We start from the raw sequence: 27537 nt of genomic DNA, 5'->3' as shown, positions 1-27537 counted from the left end.
ATATTGAATGTGATCATATAAATTGAAGCAAAGGGCTTAGTAAATAATGGCTTCTTAAAGAATTGGACATGCAAAACTGTAACCCTAAATACTGCATCATTTTATGAATTTCCCCAAATGTGAAGAGCATGACTAGCCAGAGTGCAATTTAAAAAAATCCCCATGAAGTGAGATTTTAAGAATCATTGGTCACTGATAAGTGTCAGGTTTAATCTGGAAACATTTCCATATACATACATTTGTCAAAGACCCATATCTTTGATGGCCAAACACCTTTTTTGCCTGATGTCCATGATACATTTGCTTTGCTCTGCTTTTATGTACAAAACATGTGCACTAGAAAAGCTACCTGCAATTGTATTATTTCTGTACTGTATCTTTTTGTGACTGCAGCCAATGGCACATAAGTCCACAAAAATAACCCCAGTAGATCAATTGGACATTTCATCGCCTGTAAAAAATTTCTCCGAGCACAGGTGACAAAAACCACAACAAACTATGCAAAAATACCGAAAACCTATGCAAAAATACCTTTGTATTGTAGTTCATTGGAACTGACATGTTAAATCATGTAAAAAATCTTTTGTTTACACATATTAGATTGATACATGTCTGCTATGCTAACACTACCTTGATGAAGGTGGAGCATTATAATAAAAACATTGTAATAAAAAAACAAACAAGACTAACATACGGTATGTGTTTAATTGGAAAATAGCCCAGAACATTTTTTTAAAACTAAAGTTTTATTGAAAAACAAATGGAAGGTATCCAAAATGAACAAATATGTTGATGGCATAAGAAATACATTGTGTTTTTGCTGCTTCACAATTTCCCCAAAGCTGCAGATGCTGCACTACTCAATGACTTCCCCTATGGATGGGCTGGCCAGAATATCCATACTGCACCTGCTTATGTTTTAGAGACAACAGAAAACAACACATGTTCATCACAGCAGAAGGCACTCAAAGATAAAACACAAAGGTTAAATGGTAATGAATGCCATTAACAATGAAGCTCCAGTACTTGGCTATTGTTTTGATAATGGATTACCCAATACTGTAATGTGCTTGTACACAAAGCCATGTGTGTCCTGTTTTCCATGCATTTCCTTTTAGGGATGGACATAAGGCTGCGTTTTACATGTGCATTTTTTTTTTTTTTTTTACATGTGCACTACTAGTGTTAAACATGTGAAACTTGCAACCTGCTACAAACTTCAACTCCCAGCATGTTGAGACAACCAATTAAGGGAAGTGGCAGACGGAGATTAGTCGCCCAGCGTCAAATCTTCTCTACTTTGGGCGACTAATCTCCCCGAAATGCCTTCCCACCGGCAAGAATTCGAATCGTGAGCAGGATGGTATACAAATCACTTAGGATTTCCAAAGTTTTCCTTGTGAGGCAACTTCTGGCGACTTCGAAAATGTATGCCACCCCGCCGTCGATTCATATTCTTGCCGACGGGAAGGCATTTTGGGAGAAGAGAAGATTTGTCACTGGATGACTAATCTCAGGGTCTCTACTTCTGTTGTTAGGCATTACATTCAGGGAAGATTGATCCTGGTAATCCATATATATGCAAATATATAATATAAAGTTATTGAAAGCATAATTACACGGCTTAAAATCAAGTTTGAATAAAAAGTACATTTGGAAGTGGCTAAAGAAAGCACATCATACTCAACAGGCCCCACAAGCTTCTCCATTTGCACATTTCAATGATCTTTCTGGCATATTTTACTGCTAAAAGTGAGCTCATTTAAAATGTAATCACATTGTCAGGACAGTCAAGGGTTTGCTTTAACATGATGAAAAAAGGAATACACCAGCTAGAAGAGTAATGTGCTGTCTCACTCAGAAACTATGACATTATCCTTTGTATAGTGACCAAGACTGGAGCAGCTGGAACTGTTTGCACTACAGATTATATGGGTAAGAGGTGACATAATTACCTTTTCCAAATATTTGAGATGTCATTATGCATATCAACAGATTGCTTTATTTACCCGGTATTGAAAGTGAAATCTCATCTCTCTAGGAAACCTCTGGTGATGCATTAGAATATAATAGATAGATAGATAGATAGATAGATAGATAGATAGATAGATAGATAGATAGATAGATCTGTTTTAAAATTGTTGTGGCTACACAAAAGGAATTTCACTAATATGCATTTCAGTCAGCCTTTTGGATTTTAAGAAATTGTCAAATTCATTCGATTTTAAGATGAAATAAAACTACCCTTGTAATACTGATAGAGAATATAAAAATTGTCGTGATAAAATGAAAGTGAGGTCAGATTTTACAGTAAGGCATTTTTGTTTACAGACATGTGCCACTGTAAGAGTATATCCCCACATAGCACGCTCTAGATCTAATATCCCATAGCAAACAATCAGGTGCTATCTCCAAACAGTAGACATCAATAACTAGACATAGTGCAATTATTGTACCTGCTATTATATTGCAGCACTGCAATAGTGGGATGCAGTCCAGTATTCATACAAATTTTATCTGTCAGTGTAATAAAATAAAGAAGTTATCTACGAAGATAAAGCAATGCATTTGGTTCTCTGCATCTGCATTTGTATGCATGCATGCATATCTCATATATTTCTTTTTCATAGCTAACATATGGCCATATTCAATCTGATGAGAACAGCTTATCTCCTAATTCAGTTCCAGAAATTCCCATAGAGCCAGGTGCAATTCAATGAAAAAAAGTTTTCTCTTTGTTCATCACATGAAAACGCTATTCTATGTCTAAGCAAAAAAGCTGGAATGAATTTGGAATTTTTTCCACAAACTGAATCCACCCATAAGATTTAACGTGAAAAACGATAAAATAATTCAATTTTCTCATGGAATTGAATCTGGTGCAGTGCCATGGCATCCAGTGCTAAATTCATTTTACTGGAGATTTCTGGCAAGTGCTTATTAATGCATACATAGTTATTTCTTTTCTCCCACCATTATACAGTACATTTCTAACAACGTATGGTAAATCCTGCTGTTTTATTTTAATTAAAGTCTGCATGGAGCTGCTAATGAATAAATGACAGTCTGGATTATAAATTAGGAGTATAATGCTAACAAAATTATCCATTTCTTTTTAAGTGTATATGAATCAGTAACATACAAAGAATTATCTCCAGTGCTCCAACAATAAGTGGGGTGTTGTCCCTCCACTATAATTTTTCTGTGCATGGTTTATCAGTAGAATAACCGCCAGTTGATATTATATTGTAATATATTTGGAAAATGCATTATATCAGCAATGAAGCATTAACATATAGCATGCTGCTGCTGCATTCTGTATAGTTACATTTATGAACAGACTATGGATCCACTTTTCAGAGGCCTTAACAGATGCCTTCTTTCTATACATCTGTGCAATAACAACCCCCACCACCACCACTGTGGTCACAAATCTAATGTACTATTCTCTTAATGTGGAAAAAAATTTCTGCTGAGGTTGACAATATGGAAACTGCTCTCATGCATAAATGTAAATGTTAAGAGAAGAAATGCTCTGGGCACTTAATTTTCCTCTTTAGATTGTGGACAATAAAGACAGGATAAACACTGTATATAAAATGAGGTACTTACTGCTTAGGAAAATAAGAGGATACTACTCTGTGTGACTGCGGTCCATATACAATTTAATCACAAATAACAATAATGACTGTGGCTGATGTGCACGTCCTTCAGACCTTTCAGCATGTCTCTTGTTTAGCTTTATATAACAGCACAACAAAAAAATCACTCCAGAATGATGATAATAATAATAACCTTGGTTAGATTTCCTCATCAATTTGCATCATTGTTTAATCCCAGTATGATACTTACTCAATAAAATGCTGAATGTTGCTGCTCTGTAGAACAAACTCTGCATATTATTTTACATTACACAACATATCTGCAATGTGTAGAGATATTTTTGTTAAACTAATGCCATGGTGTTTTGTGTGCTAGTGGAGACTGCTTTCATGGCATTTCAATTCAGCCTTTACAGTTGTAAAATAAAAATTGGTTGGATTTTCGGAAGGAGCGTGCAGCCCATGGGACGATAGGGGCATGCAGTATATATTTTTAATGATGATGGAATAAACTTCACTTTTTAAACGACCTCCGGTATTTGTGGTGCTCCATCTTTCGACAATTGTATCTGGTTTTTCACGTGGTCTTTTCTACTTTCTTAGCACAATTATTAACCAGTTGTTTGTAGAATGTTATTTCCTAGTCCTAATTACAGCTGGACACATACAGTGAAGCCTCCATTTTACATACCCTAATTTTAAGTTTTTTAATTTTAAAATTTTTTTGGTCCCACCAATAAATAACGCATAACACATTTTATCCGGTCCCCTGAAAAATGTAAAATGGGGGTTCTATTATACAAAAAGCAGAGTCTGTGCACAACTAAATGTCACTAGCATAGAATCTATGTTTATACATTCTTTTTCAGTCTATGGGAAAGCTGCATTGTCACTGAAAAAAAAACCAAAAAAAACCCAATGAGGAAGGAAAAGGGATGAGGAGCAAAAATATATCTTATTATATTACAGATATATCTATACAGATATATAGAATGAGGCAGAGAGATATTAGAGACAGAGAGGTGAGTTGGGGGGTAACTCAGCAGAATGAGAAGGTGGCATATCACATATTTTATTCTAAGTAAAAAGACATTTAGACTGAACACAGAGCTTATTGTTATGTGTGTGTTTTTATTATCCTTTTCCTTACCTTAGTAGTAGGCACCAGGCTAATTGTCACAGTATCATCTTTCCATTGGTGTCCAAATGCTGAGGAAATTACATTCGCCTGCAGGAATTAAAATCCTAACTCGTACCAAAGAGCACGGACATCTTTTGATCATTACAGTAAACATATTGATTCCATATTCATTTACTTTAAAATCCTTTAAGCTGGCTTTTTCCCATCTCATTATCTTTCCTGCAGTCCACATGTAGTTCTGCTTATAGATTTCCATATGGTTCTTCATGTGTTGTTTCAAAATACACATGCTTTTAATATCCTCCAAATTATGCTGTGAATAAGTTACACATTTTGCTTTCTTTGGGATCAATATGTTGATTATTCACTTAAATGTAACTTTATGTATCTTGTAGAAGAAGCATGACCAAGAATGCAAAATGTTTTATCCAGTACAAATAAAAATCTTTGAAGCAGAAATCAGGTTTGTATTCTAGCATGTTTGTTATAAGTTACTGTATGTTGCATTCAGTACCTTTTATCTTATGTCTAAACAAAGTTTTAATAGTTGTTTTCTTGTTCTTATTATTCTTATTGTTCTTATTATTCATAAAAGCAACTTAAAAAGAGGAGACAGTCTTTTAATGTCATAGCTGACATTAGTGGGAAAGCTCAATGACTTGCCTTCCAGGCTTGCCCCAGAACAGAAGTGAGACACTTAGTGGCACATTTACTAAAAGGTGAAATGTGGATGCTTAGGGAAAATTTGGCAAAAAGACAATTTGCCACTATAAATTTGTTAGCGAAAAACTTCAGCGCTAGAGATCGTCCGCATTGTTTCTGCACTCGACTTTTCGCTCTGGTGAAGTATTTTAATGAAGTTTTGCAAGGAAGAAAGCAATGCTAGAGAAAATTTACTAAAAAACTTTCACACTGACTAATTTTCTCCATCGAAAGCACGCCAGCATTCATTTACTGAGACAAATATTCACATTTTGATGAATACACAAGTCCTAGTGAATTAACATCTGACGTAGTTGCATGGAGAAGCTTTCCATAGCAAAAATATGGTTCTAAGTAAATGTTCCCCATAGATCTACATTGGGCCCAAGTCATACTGCCAATTTCACCATTGAAAATAATGTTTTGTTACATACATCTAAGGCTGTGTAATTCAGTCACAGGTGCTTCTTTGTGTCTCCAGGACTACTGTACTTTAGAGACATGTCATTAGTGAGATAATGATTCAGTTTATGCAATGTGATGTTCATTATTCTGCTTTTAATAAAACACTAATTGGATAGATAAGAAACAGTTTTATTTTCTTTTATATCTTTATCAGTCAGTTATTATTAGTCATTGCACATTGCAAAAAAAGGTGGCTTTTTTGGTATAACCCCCCCCCCCCCCAACATTTTCAGTTAGGCGATTTGTTGCATTCAGTGGTGAAAAAGGATCACTGATGATAAGACATTTCTGAAATATCTGATTTTATGCTACTGCTATTCCAATACTAATTCTGTGGTAGTAAATATAAAGGAATAATTAACCAAGCAATGCAAAATATGATAATACATTGAAATAAAAAGTGTAAAGTGCCCAACTTTAATTAAAGGTGTAAGGCTTGGGGTAAGGGTAAACAGAGAATTGGCTCTACTGCTCTCAACCTGCAGGCAGAGAAAAGTGGATCCTCCATGTATCTGCACTGAAAAGTACAGCTTCCACCACATGCGTGCAAACGAGCGCAACAAGCAGGACTGCAGAGCGGACTGGGGTATTGAAAGGTACGTGCCTAGTGCCAGGACTGTATTCAGGTCTGATGCTGCCCTAGGCATCGGACCTAGGCACGTGCCTACTCTGCCTACCCCTAGTTCCGGCCCTGGACCAACCAGAAAAATGTGAAAGCAGGAATTTTTGGGCCAAACTCTGCTTCACTCTGCTCTGTGCACCTGCACTCAAGTTATACATTTCAGAGCAGATACACAACGATGACAGAGGGAGTTGATCCAATATCTCCACCTACAGAAAAAATGCAAGCTGGGAGAAATGAAGCCAGTGGTCAATTTGACCTTGCGCTAATGCTCTCCAGGCACGCGGAGAAGATTTTGGAAGCAAAACATGTAAGTATGCATGTTGCCGCCAAAATCTGCTCTATGTTTCTACACCAGGGCCGACACAATGGATCCGGGTACAGGCACAGGGAAATGCTGATGCCAGCGTGGGGGGATAATTTCGGCCTGTGTTTATTCACCTACATTTGGCATTAGCCTGAAATATACATAATTTTCATTTCAATATTACACTTATAGTTGTTTCCTTATAAAACATTAATATAAGATCTGTTTACTGTGACTATATATTATTTACATTAGTAATTAATCCCCACCTAAGCCATAATAGAAAATGACAGTTGTATAAAATGTCAAATTACTAACACATTGTATGGATAAGAACAAAGCCATGTCATGTATAAATTATAAATATATACAATTATAAATATTATATAAATATCTTCTGTGTTTCCATCAATCTATATAATAAATGAAATAGCATTGCAACATAATCATGTATCAAGTATTTTTCCTAATTATATTATGTATTCCACACATACTAGTAATGATTTGCCTCTAAACCCTTTAATAATCCTTCAGTATCTCTGTATAGACCCCCTTGGATACAGCAATAATGCCCGCAGATCCCATCACACCCTTGTCTAAAAGAAAAACTCTTTCTGCTGCCTCAGTGCTGCTGAATTTTCATGGTTCACTGTTTCCTGTGATCAATTAACTTTTTCTCTCTTAAATTCAAAGGATGAGGAAACCTCCTGGAGGAAATACCTCTTCCCTTTTGCATTGTGTCACTGAAGAATGGGTCTCACTGTATGCACCGCCACATCATTTAATTATTTTATGAGATAAGGATTCCTTTATTTAATCAATAATACCCATTTTGCTGATTCTGACTGCCAGACTTTCCCTGCTCATTATTTCTTACCACCAACTCATTATGTGGGACTATTAAAAATTGAAAAACATACCAAATATGGAGATTAGTTGAGAGATCTCTGAAGGTGAACGTTAATCACTCCATTTCCATCAGCTTGGCAAGGTTAATCTCCAGACAGACTGTGAATTTTTCACTTTTGGGCTGGTTGGGCTCACCACTGTAGAATTTATTACCAACAGCAGAACAATGTGAAGGTAACCAGATAGCAACTCCCTAGCACACGATAACAGCTTCCTGGTAGATCTAGGAACAGCACTCAATTGTAAAATCCAGATCCCACTTTGACACATTCAGTTACATTGAGTAGGAGAAACAACAGCCGGCCAGAAAGCAGTTCCATCCTAAAGTGCTGCCTCTTTTTGAAAACAAATGACCAGGCAAATGATCTAAGATGGCTGCCTACACACAAATATTACAACTAAAAATACACTTGCTGGTTCAGGAATGAAATGTTATATTGTAGCATGAATTATTTGCAGTGTAAACGGTGTAATTTAGAAATAAAAATGACATAATAAAAAGAAAGAAACCCTTTGAAGTTTTAACAAATGTTGTAAAAGGCACATAAACTGTATAGACACACTGCTTGGAAAGCCTTACTAAAACATTGCTGTTGACCAGAATTTTTTGTGGTCTTTTTTTCTTGCTAACCCCCAAATTAAACGGATATATGGTTGTTTAAGGTTTCTACCATCCAGAAAGCCTTTATATACTTTTTCGCTATTATTGTTTATTGTCCTGGGGCCAGTAGCATAACTAAATATTACTGTGCCCCACAGTTATTTTTCAGGACCCCAAAATGTGAGGTTGACCTATTTTACCAATGTGTATTGAAATTGTACATGAATTAGGGCCTTGTGGGCCCCTTTACCTTTTGGGCCCCCCAGCAGCCGCAGGGCCTTTACAAATCAATTTACCATTAAGTGGTGCTATAGTAAATATTCTGATTAAACAACTAGTAGTTGAAAGGCTAAAGTAAAGGTATTTCAGAACCCAAAAATAAATGGACAAAGGATTAACTGCAGATAGCATTGCTATATGTATATACTCGCTAATGTTAACTTTACAAGGTTGCAAACTAATGCTTGGAGACACTTTTAGAATGTTCTAAGCAGTGAAATTAAGGGTTAAAAATTATGTTAAAGGTCCTGAACCCCCCCCCCCCCGGAACAATACTACTTTACTGTTCCTCTCATTTTTGAACTTCTACTGTATTTGCTCATGTAAAAATTTGAGCATGAGCACAAGTGATTGGCTTAGAGGAAATATTCACTCCATACTATTGAATGTTCTGATCAGAGAAACCTCTGCATAAGCTATCAAAGGAACATTTTTCCTCCAAAGTATCATAAAAATATATTAAATGGTAAAACTTAAAAGTAAAATGTATACTAAAAGTAAATGAGATATAAAGATTATGTATGACGATATATAGGAGTAGTATTTTTTTTGTTTTCCTGAATAAAGCATGCTGGACAATTTCACTAAATATATGCATTACTCTTGAGGCCCCATTAGTATATCTGATGGATTCTGTAAGACCTTTCACCCTTGACTACACTGAGTGTCACATGTATACATTTAGTAATCCTGGAGCTTATTTAAATGCTATGGATGTGGTGTTCATGATGACAAGTGACTGATGTGCATTCTACGTTCTATAAAGGAAATAATGCCAACTAGAAACAAGTCATTTTATAGATATGTAATAGCTGAAAATGTGCCTTGATACTCCAATGGTTTACAAATTTAGAAAAATCTAAAGCACACTGAAACAGATTTATCTAGAATGATAGCAAATTAAAATATTATCAGATTAAGGTATTCTTCAAGTCAAATGGGGGATGGACATTACAAAAGCTGCAGAAGGTTATTAGAATGCAATAACAATCTTGGCTTAGATACCTTTGCATTTGTAAATGTACATAGTGACAAGAACTGAATGATTAAAATTCAGCTAATATTGTTTTTGGATGTTCCTTTTCTTCTTTGACTATATCACGTCTTTTTAGAGTGTTGTAAACAATAGTAAAGCTTGATCTTAGTCTCCATGATATTATTTCCAGGAAGTACCTCTCCTGGAGTTTTTTTTCCAGGATGAATAAGCATTTTCCCCAACACTACCTTATTTGACATAAAACACTGTTTTCCTTGTTATGCATTGACGCTTATGTCTTATTTTTGTTGTAGTACCCCTTTGTGGAGGAGGGATAGGCAAAAACTAAAAGCAAACACAAACACACTAATAAATGTTAAACCCCTGGGGGGCTGATCAAACAACAGCAGCACTCTGTTTAGAAGTATACAAGAAAACAACAAACTGAGGACAAAGTGTAGTAGTTAAGCAAGTCACACACTGGCTTGTGGCGCAGTCCTTTTACAAGCTCTGCTGCTCTTTATTGCATTTGCTTATTGTCTTAATCCATTTGCACTGGAAAAACAAATATTGAGACCCAACGCACAACAAATAGCGCTTTCAGAATCAGTAATATGTTTATGTTACGATGGCTCAGATAATTGTGTGAATTGTAAATATAGCTGAGACCCCTCTTTGATTAGGATATTGAGGGGTAACAAGTAGTGATGAGCGAATCTGTCCTGTTTTAAATATTCACAAAACTGCAAAAAATATACGTAATGGCGAAAAAAAAAGTCAATGGGTGTCAAAAATTCTTTACATGCAACATTTTTGTCTAAGCTACTTTTTTGTCTTGGCAACTTTTTTGTCTACAATTTTGTGGCAGCACAATTTTTCACTGCAGACAAAATTTGCAAATGGTAAAATGCAAAAATTTGCTGCGAATCCATGCCTGCTGAAAAAAATTTGCTGAATTCTAGCAACAAGTGAAATAAAAAGGAAATAAGGATCCTGGATATACCCTTACTTGGTCAGGGACTCCACACCACATTACATAGTATTTGGTACTATCTGTAAACTCTGATTGCAAGAACAGGAGTGCCAGTTGTTCTAGCATTGGGTAGTATGAGATCGGGCAGAGAATGTCAGTGCTTTATTTAGCCCAGGAGCACTGATTTATGATGGCTTAGAAGAACTTATGTGCATGTTTTTTGTCAACATCCCTCACAAAGATTAAGCCCCAAGGGAGTCCCACCTGTTTTATCACTGTTAAACTGTTTGTAAAAGTCAGCATTTGGACCTCCCCCCTCCCACTAATTGATCTAATGTATGATGTTCATATTTAAATCCAATACCCTTTTGGTATGGATGCCTGCTTATCCTGTTATACTGAGTTTTGAAAAAGAGTTTAAGCAAAATATATTACTAAAACATTTACTGCTCCAACCCATGGGTAACTCATTATTATATCACCCTCTTTTACTTAGTTATTAAAATATAAAACAGTTTCAAAAGAAACTGGGGTTGTATCTGATCAACAAAAGGGTGAATTTGCATCTGGGCAATAACCCATGGCTGGCAACCAGTCAAACTCTAAGGGTGGTGGCACATGTGCAGATTCCAGGGAGATTAGTTGCCCAGCGACAAATCTCCTCTTCTTCGGGCAACTAATCTCCCCAAAATGCCTTCCCGCTGGCGGGATGGCGTCGGGCAACTTTGGAAAACAAAGCGATCCGAATGCCATCCCACTGGCAATTCACATTCTTGCCGGGGGGAAGGCATTTCAGAGAATCTTCCCGGAATCTGCATGTGTGCACCACCCTAACTTTCACTGTGATTAAGAAATAATGTAATGATCGATTGGTTACTGCCAATGTGCAGATTTGCCCCGTGTGTAAATGAGCCCTGGTGCCTGATGTGACTTGATCCTTGAAAAGAGCCTGCTAATTACTGATTCATATGTGCAAACATTGTACAATTTTCCATGCTAACCTGCCCACCAGAGGGTGCTAATTATTAAAGTCCTGCATGTGTGTATCCGTTACAGTAACATCAAAAATGAAAAGTGTTTGTACGGAATGAAAATAATGTAGTGTTGCGCTGCACTGGTACAACTGTTGTGTTTGATTCGGAAACTCTACTATAGTTTATATAAACAATCAGCTGTGTAGCCATGTGGGCAGCTTTTAAAAGCTGAAAAAGGAGAAAGGGCACCGGATGAACAGCAGATAACAGATAAACTCTGTATTCTTACAATGGGATTCATCAGAACTAATCTGTGTTTGAATGGCTGCCCCCATGGCAACACAGCAGTTGGTTTATATAAATTATAGTTGTGTTTCTGAAGCAAACACACCAGTTTTACCAGTGCAGGGCAACAGTATATACTATTCCTTTCAAACACTTTAATTTGTTTGTTCCTTTAAGAGAACTTATAGTTGCTCCCATCCTTAACATATGCTAATAACCAAAGCTATATAAGCAGAATAACATATGACACAACTTTTTATTTACAGATTTAAAGAATGTATCACAATTTGTATGTTACATGTATATGGCACCCAAATTATTAAGCGACATCTTTGGTATTTTATTTTGCTTTAGAAAATGAAATGTGTACATGTGTGTATGTTTGTGTGTTTGAAAGGAAGCAATACAAGTGTGCGTAATGCCTGTAGCTCCCCAGCTTTATATGTAGTAAAATGTAGTTTCATCTCAAGTGACCTCTTCAAAAAGTTGGTTATACATCTACATTGTTGCCATTGTTGCCTTATTACTGTATACTGTGTACTGTATATGAGTGTGGGGTACACAGCAACAGACATGAGAGAGAACAGTTCTGAGAGAGGCACAGCATAGGAATGAATTACAACTGAGAAGAGCTAAGAGCAGTAGATGGCAGTGCTGACATCCATACAGTGTTTATTGTATAGGAAAGAAATATAATATAAAAGCAGGGGGTTTCCCAAGATAAATATACACTCCTGCTGTGCATCAAAACATAAAGCAAGCCAAAACGGGCACATAATTGTCATGCAATATTTCTCTCTTTTTCAGTTTTCTACAGATTAACCATTAACATCTGTAAAGTGAGTACATCCATTTAGCAGACAAGGGATATCTGTATAGAAATCTCTAGAGCACAGATGGGATACATTAACTAAACCCAGGCTCTATGGTACACAGACACAGGGGTGCTGTAGGGATGTCAATTAGTATCAAGGTGTATACGGACACAATTCAGCAGAACATCTGACATTAGATGGAGCATTAATATGACTATGAGGTTAACAGCTAGAAAGATCCTTAGCTCAGCAAAGTGGCGAGGCAGGGATGGACCCAAGAGATGAACTCAAGCAGACTGAGGATCTGAGTTGCTGAAGTGGTAGTATCTCACAGTGATAATGATTAGGGCAATTTACACCTACACAACACGGAAAAAAATAATTTTCTTCTTGCTAATTAAAGGACCAGCATTAACACCAACAATGAAAGTATTGTACATGAAATTAAAAGCAGTGCAATGTTTTTTTTTTCAGAAGCTTTAATACAGTTTATCTGAATAAGCTTCTGTATAGAAAAGGGGACTGTCTTGCGTGTTCCTCTAGCACTGTAGGGCCCATGTTTGCATGTAGATTACTGCTAGAGTATAATTGGTTTAGCAATTAGCTTCAGATGAGATAAACAGGGATCAAATGTAATTCATGATTCTCTCCAGATATAACCTTTAAATGTAAATAGAACTATTTTCACTTTATAGTTTTTCTGACACACTGGCACGCCCTGCTGGCACCCAAATGCACCATTCAACTTGTCCTTTAATTAGACTAAATATGCTTGTCACTTTCAGTGGTAGGCTGTTTTAGGGAGAAAATGTGCATAGGGGATTTTCTGTAAGAGTGACAAGTGAATTCTATTTAACTAATGTACAGGTGGTTGAAACACAGTTGCAGAGAATGCAGCCTTGTTGCTATTGGCCATAAAAGAGGGAAAAAGCAGCAACAGAACAGACACCTATTTAGCAGAGAAAATACAACAGTATGTGATTGATGAAGGATATTGTGACCAGTTAGCCGTAACTAGACCATTCTGAAAAGCACTCTACAGATTCGTTGTTATATCATTTTGTGATGTTAAAAAATAAACCAACATTTCATGTTTGAAATATGATTGCACTTTTTCCATTTCCCCCTTCATGAGTAACCTCTGCAACGTCATAATTCCAAACAAAGGGTTCTTAGTTCCACCCTTGCCAGTGCACAATCAGTCATCTCTGCAGTTTGTCACTACCTCTTGCTCTGAATCAAGGGAGTAAAATGCACACCCATTTCTGTACCTACTGAGTCATTTGCCATAGCATTTCCAAATATGTACCCGAAACAATTTAGATTATAAATTAACCCCAAAAGGCCATGATGCTTATTTAGATATTTCCCCTTTATCCAAAATACATTTTTCATAAAAAAGGAAAAACAAATGTAACGATTTTAAATATAATAAATTAATCAAACTGTAAAGATCTGTAAATTTGTGAACCCATGATACATTATTTCAAAGAATTTCACATGACTATTTCCTTTCAATCAATTTCCTAACCTATGGCTGTCCAATAGGAGGCACATACGCCCTGTGGTCCTCCAGACTATTTAAATGGCCACCAGCCTTCAAAAGAGCTCCAAGACTTCTTTTTATGCATATTATTATACAGGAAATGCACATAAAAGTTATTGAAGGCAGGTATTTTGCCTGAATAAGTTCTTTAATCTATTAAATATATTTTTGTGCAATATCTGGCCAAACATTTTTCATCAAAAACAAGATTTCCTGCATTTTATTGCCCTTTATTATAGAACAATGTTAAATATAAGATGGCTTTTTTGGAAGAGTCATGCTGCTGTATTTGCAGGAAAATCTAAGGCAGAAAATAAGCATGGACAACACTAGTCTCAACCTTTTTGCTTTCAAGATGATCCGCTCTTCCAGTCCACTGAACAACACAGAACCCCCCAAGAACTATAGTTGTAAATCGATTCATTCAGTCACAACAGGAAGTAAGGCATGCAAGGAAAACTCTAACTTCGAAAAAACCTGTAGAGACAAATGAATACAGTAACACGTCTATATTTAAAAAGTGCTGCGTGAAATCTTTACGTTTATATTAAAGGGGTGGTTCACCTTGAAGTTAACTTTTAATAAGTTATAGAATGGTCGATTCTAAACAAGTTTTCAATTGGTCTTCATTATTTATTTTTTATAGTTATTAAATTATTTGCCTTTTTCTTATGACTCTTTCCAGATTTCAAATAGGGGGCCACTGATCCCATCTTAAAAACAAATGCTCTGTAAGGCAACACATATAGATATAGATATATATATTGTTATTGCCACTTTTTATCTCATCTTTTTATTCAGGCCTCTCCTATTCATATCTCATTCAAATCAGCGCATGGCTGCTAGGGTAATTTGGGCCCTAGCAACCAGATTGCTGAAATTGCAAAAGGGAGAGCTGCTGAATAAAAAGATAAATAACTCAAAAACCACAAATAATAAAAAATGAAAACCGATTGCAAATTGTCTCAGAATATCACTCTCTACATCAGTGAACCCCCAACCAGTAGCTCATGAGCAACAGTTTTGGTTGTATAAAACCAAGCTGTACTGCCAAACAGAGCCTCAATGTAGGTTGACAATCCACATAGGGGCTACCAAATGGCTAATCACAGCACTTATTTGGCACCCCAAGAACATTTTTTCATGTTTGTATTGCTCCCCAACTTGTTTTACATCTGAATGTTGCTTATGGCTTCTAAAGGTTGGGGATCCCTTCTCTACATCATACTAATAGTTAATGTAAAGGTGAACAACTCTTTAATAAAATGATGTTATTAGTAAGTAGTCCCAAATCTCAAGAGTAGGAAAAACAGTGTGCTAGAAACTTTAGATCCACAATATAGAGCTGTACAAACAAATTTATGGATATGGTTTTGGTAAAAGGCTTTTTTTCAGTTCTCACAGTATTAGGTTCATCATGCAGAGTTAGAAGCCGCCAACACTTCCTTGTCTTCACAAATTAAGATACATCAATCTGGAGAACCATAACCATCAAACCAGTGATCCTTTATTCAATTGCACTACATGTTTCGGATATAACTGATCCTTCCTAAAGGTGAAGAGTGGCACCTGAGGAAGGATCAGTTAGATCTGAAACTTGTAGTGCAATTGAATAAAGGATCACTTGTTTGATGGTTATGGTTCTCCAGAGGGATGTATCTTAATCTGTACAAACTGACCCCTTATGAAACAGGCCAGTCACACTGTACTAAATAATCTCTTTCACCTTACAATGTTGGAAATCTTATAATCATAACATTAGTAGCATAAACATATTTGATTTTGTTGTATGTGGAGTGTGCAGTTTATTGCAGGGCATCTTTATCAAGAATGAAGCACTTGGGGAGCACTTTCTGCTGTGTGTGTGCAGGTGCCTGTGTCTTTAAATGGCTGGGGGCGGGGCCGATGACACAATGGTGTAGGGATTGCACTCTCCGCAAGCTGCACTATGCCTGGGAAAGCGAGCTGCTAGTGTGTGTATGTGTGTGTATGAGTGTGATGTGCCTGGGAAGAAGTGCATCACTACATGGGACTCAGGACTCTGCTGCTGCTCTGACTCTAATATAACTATATATGCAACGGGAAAGCACTTTGTACCTGAATGTGGATTATTACACGGGACAGAGGGGTCTCTAGTTCTCATGGAAAACTGACCTGCCAGCAGAAGTGGGATATTTCACACGGGACTCGCGCATTAAGCGTGCGTGAAGCTACCGGCAGCCAGAGGAGTAATACTGAGGGCTCAGGAGGGATTCGCCGCTTGTTGGGATGTTTGTGCTGACTGGATGCGGATACTGATCTGTGCTCTGGCAAGTGACTAGCGGACTCTAATCTCTATATGCTCATTCACTTGTGCCTGTCCCACTCGGGCATCCGATCTGGACCTAATAGAGGAATTAGTGGCTTCCCATGGTAAAGCAGAAAATCATGTGTTTTATGGGCAAAACCTTCACCTGGATTTTGGTTGTGTCCGTATGTCCCGTCCTAGGTAAGAATATCTCATGGACGCAACAAAACTCCTACTGGGGAGTAACTCTAGGTCACTTTGCTTTTGAGGATTTAAAGGGTAACTATTAAACGTAAGCCTCTTCTTAGTATGAGGAACACTGGAGTGTGCTTAGAAGTAGATCTGGGTACTGAAGTCCATGTGCTCCTGGGCAGACTGGTTCTGTCTATTTCTTTCGACTGGTTCTGTTCAGTTCTGCACACTGCTTCAAGTGGTTATTTCTGTACACTGGTTAGGTATAAATCATGACATTTGAACCCATTTGATTTTGAGAGTCCTCTGTACTGGGGCATCAAGTCATGAGTAGGTTCAGACAGTGAAGGGACAGGCAACCTCAGTACCCTCTTTTCCTTGCTTGGAAGGCACAGGCTTGTCTGGGGGGATGTTGTGAGCTTTTATACTGAGCTGGTTTACTGGGCTTCTTTGCTAGCACAGACACCTAATGGCTTTCCCCATCATTATTTATTGATATTTATTTATTTATTTAGGTTCATTAATAAATAAACATTACAGAAGGAGACAGCAGGATTATAGGGTCTGTTTCCATGGGCTTACAATTTAAAGATCTTGTTTTTATATGATTGTGTTATCTTGGGTCATGAATTTATGTGTTATTCTGATTGCAACCTACTAGGCAGTTGTATTCCTTAATCCGCTACCTCTGTAATTGAGTAAGAATGTGCAGTAACTTTGGCAAAACAGCATTGTCCAAGAGTCTGAGGATGCCTCAGAATTTTCTGATTGGCATAATGTTGTCCATTATGAGAACTTTGTTCAGCACTTAATAAGACTTGCGCTGGGGAGATTGGAGATCCTCCTGGCCCTTAAGAGGTTAACTGTCACTGAAGACTCACGCTTGCCTGCCTCTGCACTTGAGTCTCTCTCTATAGTGATGATTGTGAAGCTGCTGTGGTGCATACAGAGTTATAAAGGCTTTGTATTAGCCTCAATGTTAAAAGGGACAGAATTAACAATACAGATCTGTGAACCGTGAAATTCCACAGTTATTTGATATCCCTACTCACCATCAGTCAGATCAAGAGAAATTGTATTCATTCGAGACAAATTCATTCAAATGTCTATTTTTATAGGCAATAGTGTAAGGAAACTGCAAATCAGATAGCACTGCATGCAATGTATTTATGTTACAGTTTGATGGCACTCTCTGGGACTGACCTTTTATTGGGTTGTACAGACGGGTGGAACAGAGCCTGAACCATTTGATCAGCAATGCAGAATATTCCTGAGGAACATCATTTGTTTGTGGATCTTTTTCTTTGAACTGTGATGATGTGTAGTATCAGCCTGGAGAATTGGTCAAATGCATTGACTGGAGTTGCCCAAAAGTGGAGGGACCTGTATGTAACTGGTTGAAGGGGTCAAGCATTAGGAGCTGCTTGCCCTAAGGGCTTGTGGAGCATACAGACTGTGTTTTATGGCCCTGAAGTTGAAATTCTTTAGTAATTCAAGACACAGAATGTTTTATAGCCTTCTATAGACTCTGACACCTTGACAGATCTTTTGGTGACAAAAGCAACGGGTTTTAAGTTTCTACAAAGTCAGTTGGGTGCTAGGAGAGTGTGTTAAAGAATTACATTCTGGAAAGTAACAACAAAAAAAGTGTTTCTCTTTCAGGAACAGTGTTAACTATTTCAGTTCCACAAAGGGCAACACATTACCCATACATTTAGGGATGAGCGGTTACTACTTGCAAAACAGGTTTCAAGTATGAATTAAACTACCCAATTCTCTTAACAGTATGTTAATTAGTCACTTTCTGCCTTCATTTGCAAATGCACTTTGACATAAATGATCAGATACTTTAAATTTAGTATCATTTGTCTTCATTACATTTTGTTACATACATTACACACAGTGCTCTAATTTTCCAGTGTAACCCTTTGGTAAAATTCTGTAGGATCTAAGAGGCAACATTTTCACAAGTGACCAGGGTTGTCCTAATGTGATCATAACAGTACATTCGCAAATAAGATCATATGTAAGAATTTAATTTAACTTGTTTCCTTGGGTAACGTGCCCCATGTAATCAGCAGAGATTTCCTTTACTGGCATACTGCTGCTGTCCGTTGAGGATACTGCCCAGCTTTCTTTCATGAATATGTATAGCAGTAATCGTTTTTACCTTAATAAATTCTCATTAAGTGCCCAAACTAGCCGCATAATTGGCATAGACATTGATCCCTATTAGTAGGAAACTCCTACCAGTTAGTTTGGTGAGGAATTATGGCTTCAGGGAGATCTTCTCAGTTGTATTCAGCTCACTAAGCACATTGAAGCTTCACGACCATTCACTGGCATAATTGAGCAGGGAACTTTGTTTCAAAACACTTAATTTTTGTTAAGCAGTACCGGGCAATGCTGGCCGGGTGCCCCAGGGAACCCAGCTGCCCCCCTCCCCCGTGTGGCCGTACACAAACTGGGCTGCATGCTATGATAAAATGAGATCCTAACATGTTCCTGTCTGATATGGGAATGGTATAAATTTGGTGTGTGTTATATATTTAACTAAATTTAATATGCACTAATATGCGACCTTTGTTTTTTTGCCAGAAATGTATAGTTCCCTTTCATGCTGTACATGGGGCAGTGAGAAGCACTGATAGTGATAGGCTGACTGTACTCCACCCATTCTTAGCTTTTCATAGTACTACAACTTATCGTAGCTTTGTGTGAAGGCAAACATGTAGCACAGCCATGGTACACACTTAATTTATTATAATAAAGGATTCATGCACCAGGTGCCACACTTATCTATAAAGACACACATAAAACCTGCAGCCAAACTTGTCATTCAATAGAAAGAACAACCTGAGAATATTTCATCTTTGTTGACATATGTACTTTTTACATATGAGTGGGAGTTTCCATATTGTTTTATCGTGGGAGCATTTAACATTCTCTATAGATACTAGCATGGTCATCCACTTATGTTGCTCTTAACAGTATGGTATATTAAGAAGTTCCCTGCAAAAGCTGCATGGTGCATTTAATTCTCTGGTGAAGTAAAATGTATAGTTTAACCAATGTCTGCATTTGGCTTTGGTGTTTGTGCCACTTGCAGCTTTTGCCAACACAAGACAAGGGATTTCACTGAAGGAATCACAACACCACAGGTACAATGAGTGAACTGATTCATTTGGTGTGAAACATGGCAACTGGTGACATGCAAATTATTCTATAGGCAACATATTACACTAATCTGCACTTTAATTTGACCTGAACTGATAACCAATACAGTGCAGAAATGTCATAAGCTGTGTAGGTTTACAGAACTCTATAAAATTTCTGTCTTTGAGTCCATCCTAAGGATTTTTTTTAATATTGCAGAATGTACAAGTTCCGTGCATCTGGCTCAAGTAGCCCATTTGTGCCCACCTACCGCTGCTTTGTTGGTGAATTTAATATCTTCTGCAGCCACATTTGGTTGCACAGTTAAATAAGTGGCAGACTGCCAGGGTGCATTAAGAACACCTGTGGGGATGGGCCCCTGCAGTGATACTGACACATTCTTTTACTATTGTGTCAGTGTACGATAGAAGTTAGAATACTGCAGGTGCTGTTTGCTCTCTTTTTTAAAGAAGCTTTCTTCCACTACCTGAAGCCCATTTTCCTTCACACACCTTTCTTAGATCCTATTTTTGATCAATCAGTAATATGTCAGTATCAAAGCATGCTGGCCATGGATGTCGTCCTATTCTGATTGGTCTACATGGGCCAAACAATTGGATTGTTTTCTACCTTAAAGGGGTTGTTCACTTTAAAACACATTTTTCAGTTTAGTTGGTTCAGATAGTTCTAAAGAAATAAAGACTACTTTTTATTTTCTATTTGTGACCAAAAAATATTGAAGTGTAAAGTTTCATTTTCACCTTCTAAAGCAGCTTTGGGAGTAGGGGTCACCTACTCTTTAACTGTTTTAAATTGATACATTTAGTTGATACATTTGTTATCTTTGTCTCTGATGAGCAGAATCCCTGTGTTTCATGAAAGGCTGTTAGAATAGAATATGAGAGTTGGTAATACTCCACAGATGCTTCTGAGAAATGTATCAACAAATTGTATAAGCAAATTGTATCAGTTCAGGTGCTCCTGGATCACTGTGCTGCCAAACTGGAACACTAGAAGCAGGAACATTCAACTTTAAGCTTCAATTTTGGGAAAAAGGTAAAAAATTCAAGATGGAAAGCAATTGAAAAAGTCTTTGTTTATGGTGAACAATCTGAAAACAACTGAACTGAAAACAGTCTTTGGAAGGTGAACAAACTCTTTAAGGATAATTTTCTTTAAAATAACTTAAATTAATGCTTTTGCTAGACAATACCTTATGGTATCTGTCATAACATGCTATAGGTATTGCATCGGATACTAAGTAAGGTCCATCCATGATCAAATATTTTGACTTGTCACACCCTGTTACTGCATGTGAGGAAAGTAGAGTATTCAGGAGGGCTGTGGGGGAGATAAACAAGGTTGTTCTAAAAGAATGAGAGTGGCACAGGCAACAATTAAAAGTATTCTAATGCACTGTCCTTGAGGACTAGCCTTGGAACACTACTATTTTAGTAAACAGCAATATCCTCTCACCTCCTGCGTTAAAATGTTTTCATATACCACTACCTTCAAGCCTTCCCCAATTCTTTAACAGTTTTGTGATAAAGGAAAACACTCAGCAGATCCTAGGGCACTTCCTGTGTCAAAATGCCTTTATATTGTCTCAACATATCCTTATATAATGGCACGCTTAGAGTGCATTTTCTAGTAAAAGGCTGGTGAAATAGGTTATTTAGAAGCTTAGTAAGTTTGCTACCACAATTGTAATAGAGACTATGCAGAAATACACACACATTTAGAATTTTAACATGTGTGGCAATCATATTGACATTGTAGGGATCATTTACAAATGTAAGTGCTAAGTGCAAATTGCTAGAATGTGTGAAAAATTGTCATGTTTTATATCCACGGTGCAGTGTTTTCCCAGCATCCATGCATAATAGCAGGTTTCCGCTAATTAGCTAATGTAGGTGCAAATAGTGATATGTCTGGTGAGCTAAGGTGCCAGGTCGCAGAAATAGCAATAGCATATGATTCATTAGGTGCAAGTTGAGTCTGTTAGGGCAGGGCATCTCCTCAAGGCAAGTGTATCCGTTAACTTTTTTCTTTGCACCTTGTGTGCTTTTTATCAAAGCAATTTGAACCAGAATATCAGCAATGGGCACAGATTATAAACTCCCACACTCCAAAAACATTTAAGAAGGCTGTGTTGCTCCTGATAAAATTGGCCATAGTGTGTGTAAGTGTTAGTGACCTTAGACAGGAATCTTCACTGGGGCAGGGACTGGTGTGAATGATGTATAATCTCTGAAAAATGCTAGACACTAATAATAATAACAACATCTTCTCATCAGTGTCAATACGTGGTTGCTAAATCTAGCACCTATAATGTTTTGTCCTCTTCTTTGACATAATTCGACCCCTCCAAATGCACTAAAAGATGGCAAGTCCATGGAGCAGCACAACAGCTGGGGTGAGCCTGGAAAAACACTTCACATATGGTGTTGGCCCTTCCTCCACATCAAGAGAGCAGGTGAACAAGGACGGCATGACTGCATTTACAGTCATGGATGTTGGGCAAATCATGCATATGTTAAAAAAAGCACATGTATATGGCTGCAGGGTATATTTCTGTAGTAGGTTGCTAAGTAGCAAATAAATACTGCAGTTTAGGGGCAATAGTAAATACAACCATAACAAGTCTGGAATGTAACGTCTCTAAGCAACAGTATGCATCCTAAAATAACGCTGTGTTTTACAGCACCACAAAATCCTGTGAGCTTTCCCATTCACAGGTTACTCTTGATTCTCACCGTGTAATAAGTCTCTGCCTATAAATAGTAGCATATATAACTACATATGCCATAGGTTTTTTCTTCGACACATTATGGCATTGTACCATTGAGGACCTATGACCACTAGTGAATACATGCAAAAAATAGTACTTAGAATTGAAGTCTATGGAAAGAATATTCATTTTTTGTTATGTGTAATAACCATGAAAAAAGCATTTCCAAGAAATGTAGACCCACTCATTACATTCACCCATTGTAGACTTAGAACATACATACATACAGGTATGGGACCTGTTATCTGGAAACCCGTTATCCAGAAAGCTCCGCATTACGGAAAGGCTGTCTCCCATAAACTAAGATATAATTAATCCTTATTGGAAGCAGAACCAGCCTATTGGGTTTATTTAATGTGTTTTTGGGTATGCACAAAATTATGCAAACAAAAAAAAGGAATGAAAAAAGTGTTAATAAAACATACATCAAAAACATTGATAGCTAATCAGTGTAATCTATATACAACAGTATAAACAGATGTATACATACCACCTAGTTATATGTTTCCCCTTGACAAAGGCTATAGTGCCGAAGCGTTCTCATCCTTGGCTAGTGTATCCGTCTCTAGTGGTGGTCTCCTTTTTTTACCTTGAAACATATTACTAGGTGGTATGTATACATCTGCTTACACTGATCTACACTGTTTTGTTATTGAAAATATAAAGAAACACTTTTTTCATACCTCCTTTGAATAATTTTTTGAGTGTGCACACCCAATATACATTGTATTGAGCTTTGGGATACTAACTGTTATTTGAACCTATGTGTTTGGAGTGCCCACTATTCGTATATTTATTTAATGTTTTTACATAATTTTCTAGCAGCCTTAAAGATCCAAATTATAGAAAGAGTTTTCCCTGGAAAACCCAAGTACCGTGTATTCCCATACCTGTATTAAAAGATGTTTTCTCAAAAAGGCAATACAGAGCCTTTGCAAAGATCTTTCCATTCATAATATGCAATGGATTGCATCAAGATTGTCTTTATAACTATTGCCTTTAGGGAGTTATGCAGAAACATGACATCTGTCCTAAAAACATTTCAGCCAATAAGAATCTTGCTATTACTGCTCTGTTGCTGTCAGAAAGTTAGTTTTGGGTTAGTATGCTAGGAAATATGTATTCCAGTTAAATTTAAACCTCAACATACAATACAGTACATGGCCATTCATCATCAAGCCTGAACAAGTATTGAACTGTTTTATGTTTAGTCATAGTAAAGAACAGGTGGTTCTGCCAATAGGACTGAATCACTAGTTACCTTCACTCAGGAAAAGCTTGTCATATCTTGGCATCTTAAGGTCTGTAAAATGTGTAAACCGACATATACTCTAGTTTCTGTCAATACAGTTATAGCCTGAATTGCATTAGGAAGGTAATGGGACAATTAAGTTTATTGCTCAAATAAAAAATCTATATCCACCTAAATGTAAGGTGGCCAGCCTTTCCTTTAAATTAATAGTGGTCATGAAAAAAATCATTCTTCAGAAGTGCATTTGGTAAGAGCAGTCTAACATGCAAAAGCATTTTGAGCAACAGACAAAAATGAAGATTGGGTCGTGGCTATGGCTTTATTCTGAGTGCTGAAAATAGCTTCTTTGTGAGCAGATTTGCACAGAGCTTTATTTTTGGTTATTGCTGAGTGCTGTGTTGATAATTCAGCAATAATTGCTATCTAGTGTCCAATACTGATCTATATTGTTATGGCTTCAATTACAGAGAAAGCTTAGAGTAATAACATGCAGTGCTGAAGTCAGTGGTCCTTCAGGTAATTTGAATAAGAAAAGAGACAGCGGGCATTTACTTAACGAGGTCAGAGGGAGATGCTCAAGGTGACTATTAGAGGATTTGAAGGGGGAGGAAAATGTGTTCTTTTAGCAAAGAATAAACCTTGACTTGATATTTTCTGTGTGACCAGACTTCTGCAAAAAAAAAAAAAAAATCAAATCTGACACAGGATTAAGGAAACTATTCCAGCAGCAAAGTAAAATGGTTTATGGAAATGTCCTTAACATCTGGGCTCAAGAACTCAAACAGAAAATGCCACAGACATTGATTTTTTTCCTAATTTACATTAAGTGACCAGACGTGCAGGTTGTTTGCAGTGGTACATAAAATTCAACTGAGCCCTTCACCATATGTCCTGCATGAAGAGGGCCTGGTCACTTGAATACACACATTGGTTTGTCACAAGGCAGATTGGACAGTCACTAACATTTTGACAGTACTCCTCGTCTGGGAGTTGGGAGTCAGTAGTATTATTTCTGTGAATTAGGTCATAGCCACACTAAGCACTGCGCTTCATGTAGTTGCACATGAAGCAATGATTGGCCAGAAAATGTCTGCTTTCACGTTTTTCGACCCAATCTCCATTCTGCTCTCTGTAGCTGCACTCAGACCGAACCTGTGCCTGTCAGTGCAGCTAGAAGGAGCTGCTGAATCTATTTTGTAGGCAGACAGAAAGAAGCGGAGCCAAGCTTAGCATGACTTTGGCCTAAGGAGACCTGTAGGTTCACATTTTGTGATCTATAAAGTGATAAGTTCAGAAAGCAGTCTTCAAGTTTTAAAATTTGTCAATTGCTGATATGTCTGTAGTACTACATTATTTCAAGAACACAACAACACTGCATTTTATGGTATAAAACATGTTGCTCACCAACCCCTTGGATGTTGTTCTCAGTGGCCTCAAAGAAAGGTGCTTATTTTTTAATTCCTGGCTTGGAGGCAAGTTTTAGTTGCATAAAAAACAAGTGTACTGCCAAACTGCTTTCTTTAGTGTGCCTGACCAACCTTTATTTGTCAGCCCCTAGGGCTTATTCATACTTGTGTTGCTCCCCAACTCTTTTTACGTTTGAATGTGGTTCTCAGGTAAAAAAAGGTTGGGGACCCCTGGTGTAAAAGAACTGGAACAACCATAGGTTTAGTATTAAAAAGCTTTTATTTTTGCAGATGTTAACTTACAAGGTAGAGATTTGTGATTTCTATAAAAGTGCAACTTTTGTCTTATGTGTAATACATTTTAATTTATATGTTGCGGTTTGAAGGAAGCCAGGGAGAAGGAGAATTGTGTTCATATTTAACTTAGTCACAAGACTGGCAGATTGATCAGTTACGGTGGATTCCAGTGGCATATTTTGCAGCTTTAAGTTAACATGATACTAATGTTATACTAGAACAGGAAATCCCCTGCCATTGATGTCATGGCCAGAGTGAGTGGTGACTGAACAAAAGCAGTTGCAGGTCTGTAACCGAGAGACTCGGACATTCCAGGCCTTATATTTATTCCTTTGCTCTATTGTGTCTCGCGTCAGTCTGCCAGTCTAAAATAGTAAACCAGGGAAGTGGGCGGCAAACATATAATAACCAGAGTTTACTATTTGCTCTGTAATGTAAACAGCGTGTGGTTTTCTTTTCTTTTTTAATTCAGAAGATAAGGTAACAAGCCAAGTAATTCTGTTTATCTTTAAATGTTATTACTTGGCAGCAAATATTTTGAAACTGATCCCTTGGCTCCTTATCTCCTTTACAGAAATGCCATAGTAGTATGGAAAGAGGTGGCCAGCGATCACCTGTGACTGTAAATCTGTATTAACCATTACTAGAATTTTCTGTAGCTGCCTCTGTTTTGGTAAAAACAACCAGTGACCCAGGGGAGGGTAAAGGATGAGAGCCATGTTTTAGCAAAAATACTTTGTTCTCCATTTTAAAAAGCTTAAGTATTTTACTTCATTTTTTTGGTTAGCACTTAAACTGGAACAGTTTTTCTCCACCATTCTACTTTGGGTTTCCCATTGTCACCATATGCATTAACAATAATCCTTGACCATGCAGGTTTTCAATTGCAAGCAATCATCTTTGATACAATTTTTCATTAAGTCATTTAAGAAGCTTTTATGAGTAGGCGTATACACAGACCAATGACCCACAATTTTGTTCAGATCTGACTAAATCATAACTTTATTACTTAATCTCAATGTGTGCTATCTTTGTACAGTATAGCTATTATGGCATCATAGACTTCTCCTTTATATAATGTCTTATCCTTCCGTTTATTTTCAGCCTATATATCCAGACACATAAATGCACACATTTGGCCCAGAAATCTAGAAGTTAGTTTGTAACATTAATTTTATTAAATTGCAACAACAGTACTACAGCGTTATTAAATACAATTGAAAGGTCTTTTGGCATCTGAAAAAAGTTCTGCTTTTAGTAAATTACTTGACAATGTCAGTAGTCAGTGGGGATGTTTTTCATTTATACCACAAGTAGTGATGGGCGAATTTATTCGCCAGGCGCGAATTTGCGGTGACTTCCCGCAATAAATTTGTGAAACCGCCGCGAAAATTCGCCAGCATCAATAATGAGATGCCAGCGCCATTTGGCAAATTTTTCGCTGTTTCGCACATTTCACTGGAAATTCGCAAATTTTTCAGTGAAGTGAAATGCCCCAAATTCAAAATTGAGTTTGAATTTTATATGGTTGTAAAATACATTATTATTGCATCTGGTGTGCACAGTGCACATCACACACCATTTTAGTGGAGTAAAAAGGGATGACTGGTTGTGCCACATACTTCCATTAAGTCTGTACATCAAAAAAGAGGAGTGGTGTTCACACAAAGCTAAGCTAATACATGGGCATACTGCTCATCCTACTTTACTTAGTTACAATTTTGAATATAAAATTAATCGAAGAATGACGGTCTCTTTTCGCAGGATTTTCTTTAGCAGGAGCAGATTCACATATTCCATGGAACTGTAAATCACACTGATGCTTTTTTGTCCCACTACGTTTTATAGAAAACTATTATTCTCTGAGGTCAAGAATGCTTGACAGCAGAGACTTTCGAGAGGGAGATATAAATCCTGCTGATCATTAATCAGTTTGTGGCTATGCATTGTCTTAACGAC

At 37.2% G+C, this 27537-nt stretch overlaps 1 protein-coding gene across 4 annotated transcripts in view; it reads left to right on the top strand.

Annotated features, from left to right (window-relative positions):
* The window catches only part of robo3.S (roundabout guidance receptor 3 S homeolog), a 239363-nt gene that overhangs the window by 115139 nt on the left and 96687 nt on the right, over positions 1-27537 (top strand). Inside the window, exon 1 of one of the 4 annotated variants that reach the window (XM_018241662.2) lies at positions 16121-16685. The exons of 2 other annotated variants lie outside the window; for them this stretch is intronic. In XM_018241662.2, coding sequence (XP_018097151.1) covers positions 16607-16685 — 79 coding nt within the window. In that variant the 5' untranslated portion in view covers positions 16121-16606. Of the gene's footprint in view, positions 1-16120; positions 16686-22211; positions 22309-27537 lie in introns of those variants that run through there. One more of the 4 variants, XM_041571322.1, reaches the window with a different exon arrangement.

Source organism: Xenopus laevis, chromosome 7S, assembly GCF_017654675.1.
Source record: "Xenopus laevis strain J_2021 chromosome 7S, Xenopus_laevis_v10.1, whole genome shotgun sequence".
Classification (NCBI taxonomy): domain Eukaryota; kingdom Metazoa; phylum Chordata; class Amphibia; order Anura; family Pipidae; genus Xenopus; species Xenopus laevis.
This window is presented reverse-complemented; position numbering and strand designations above follow the sequence as displayed.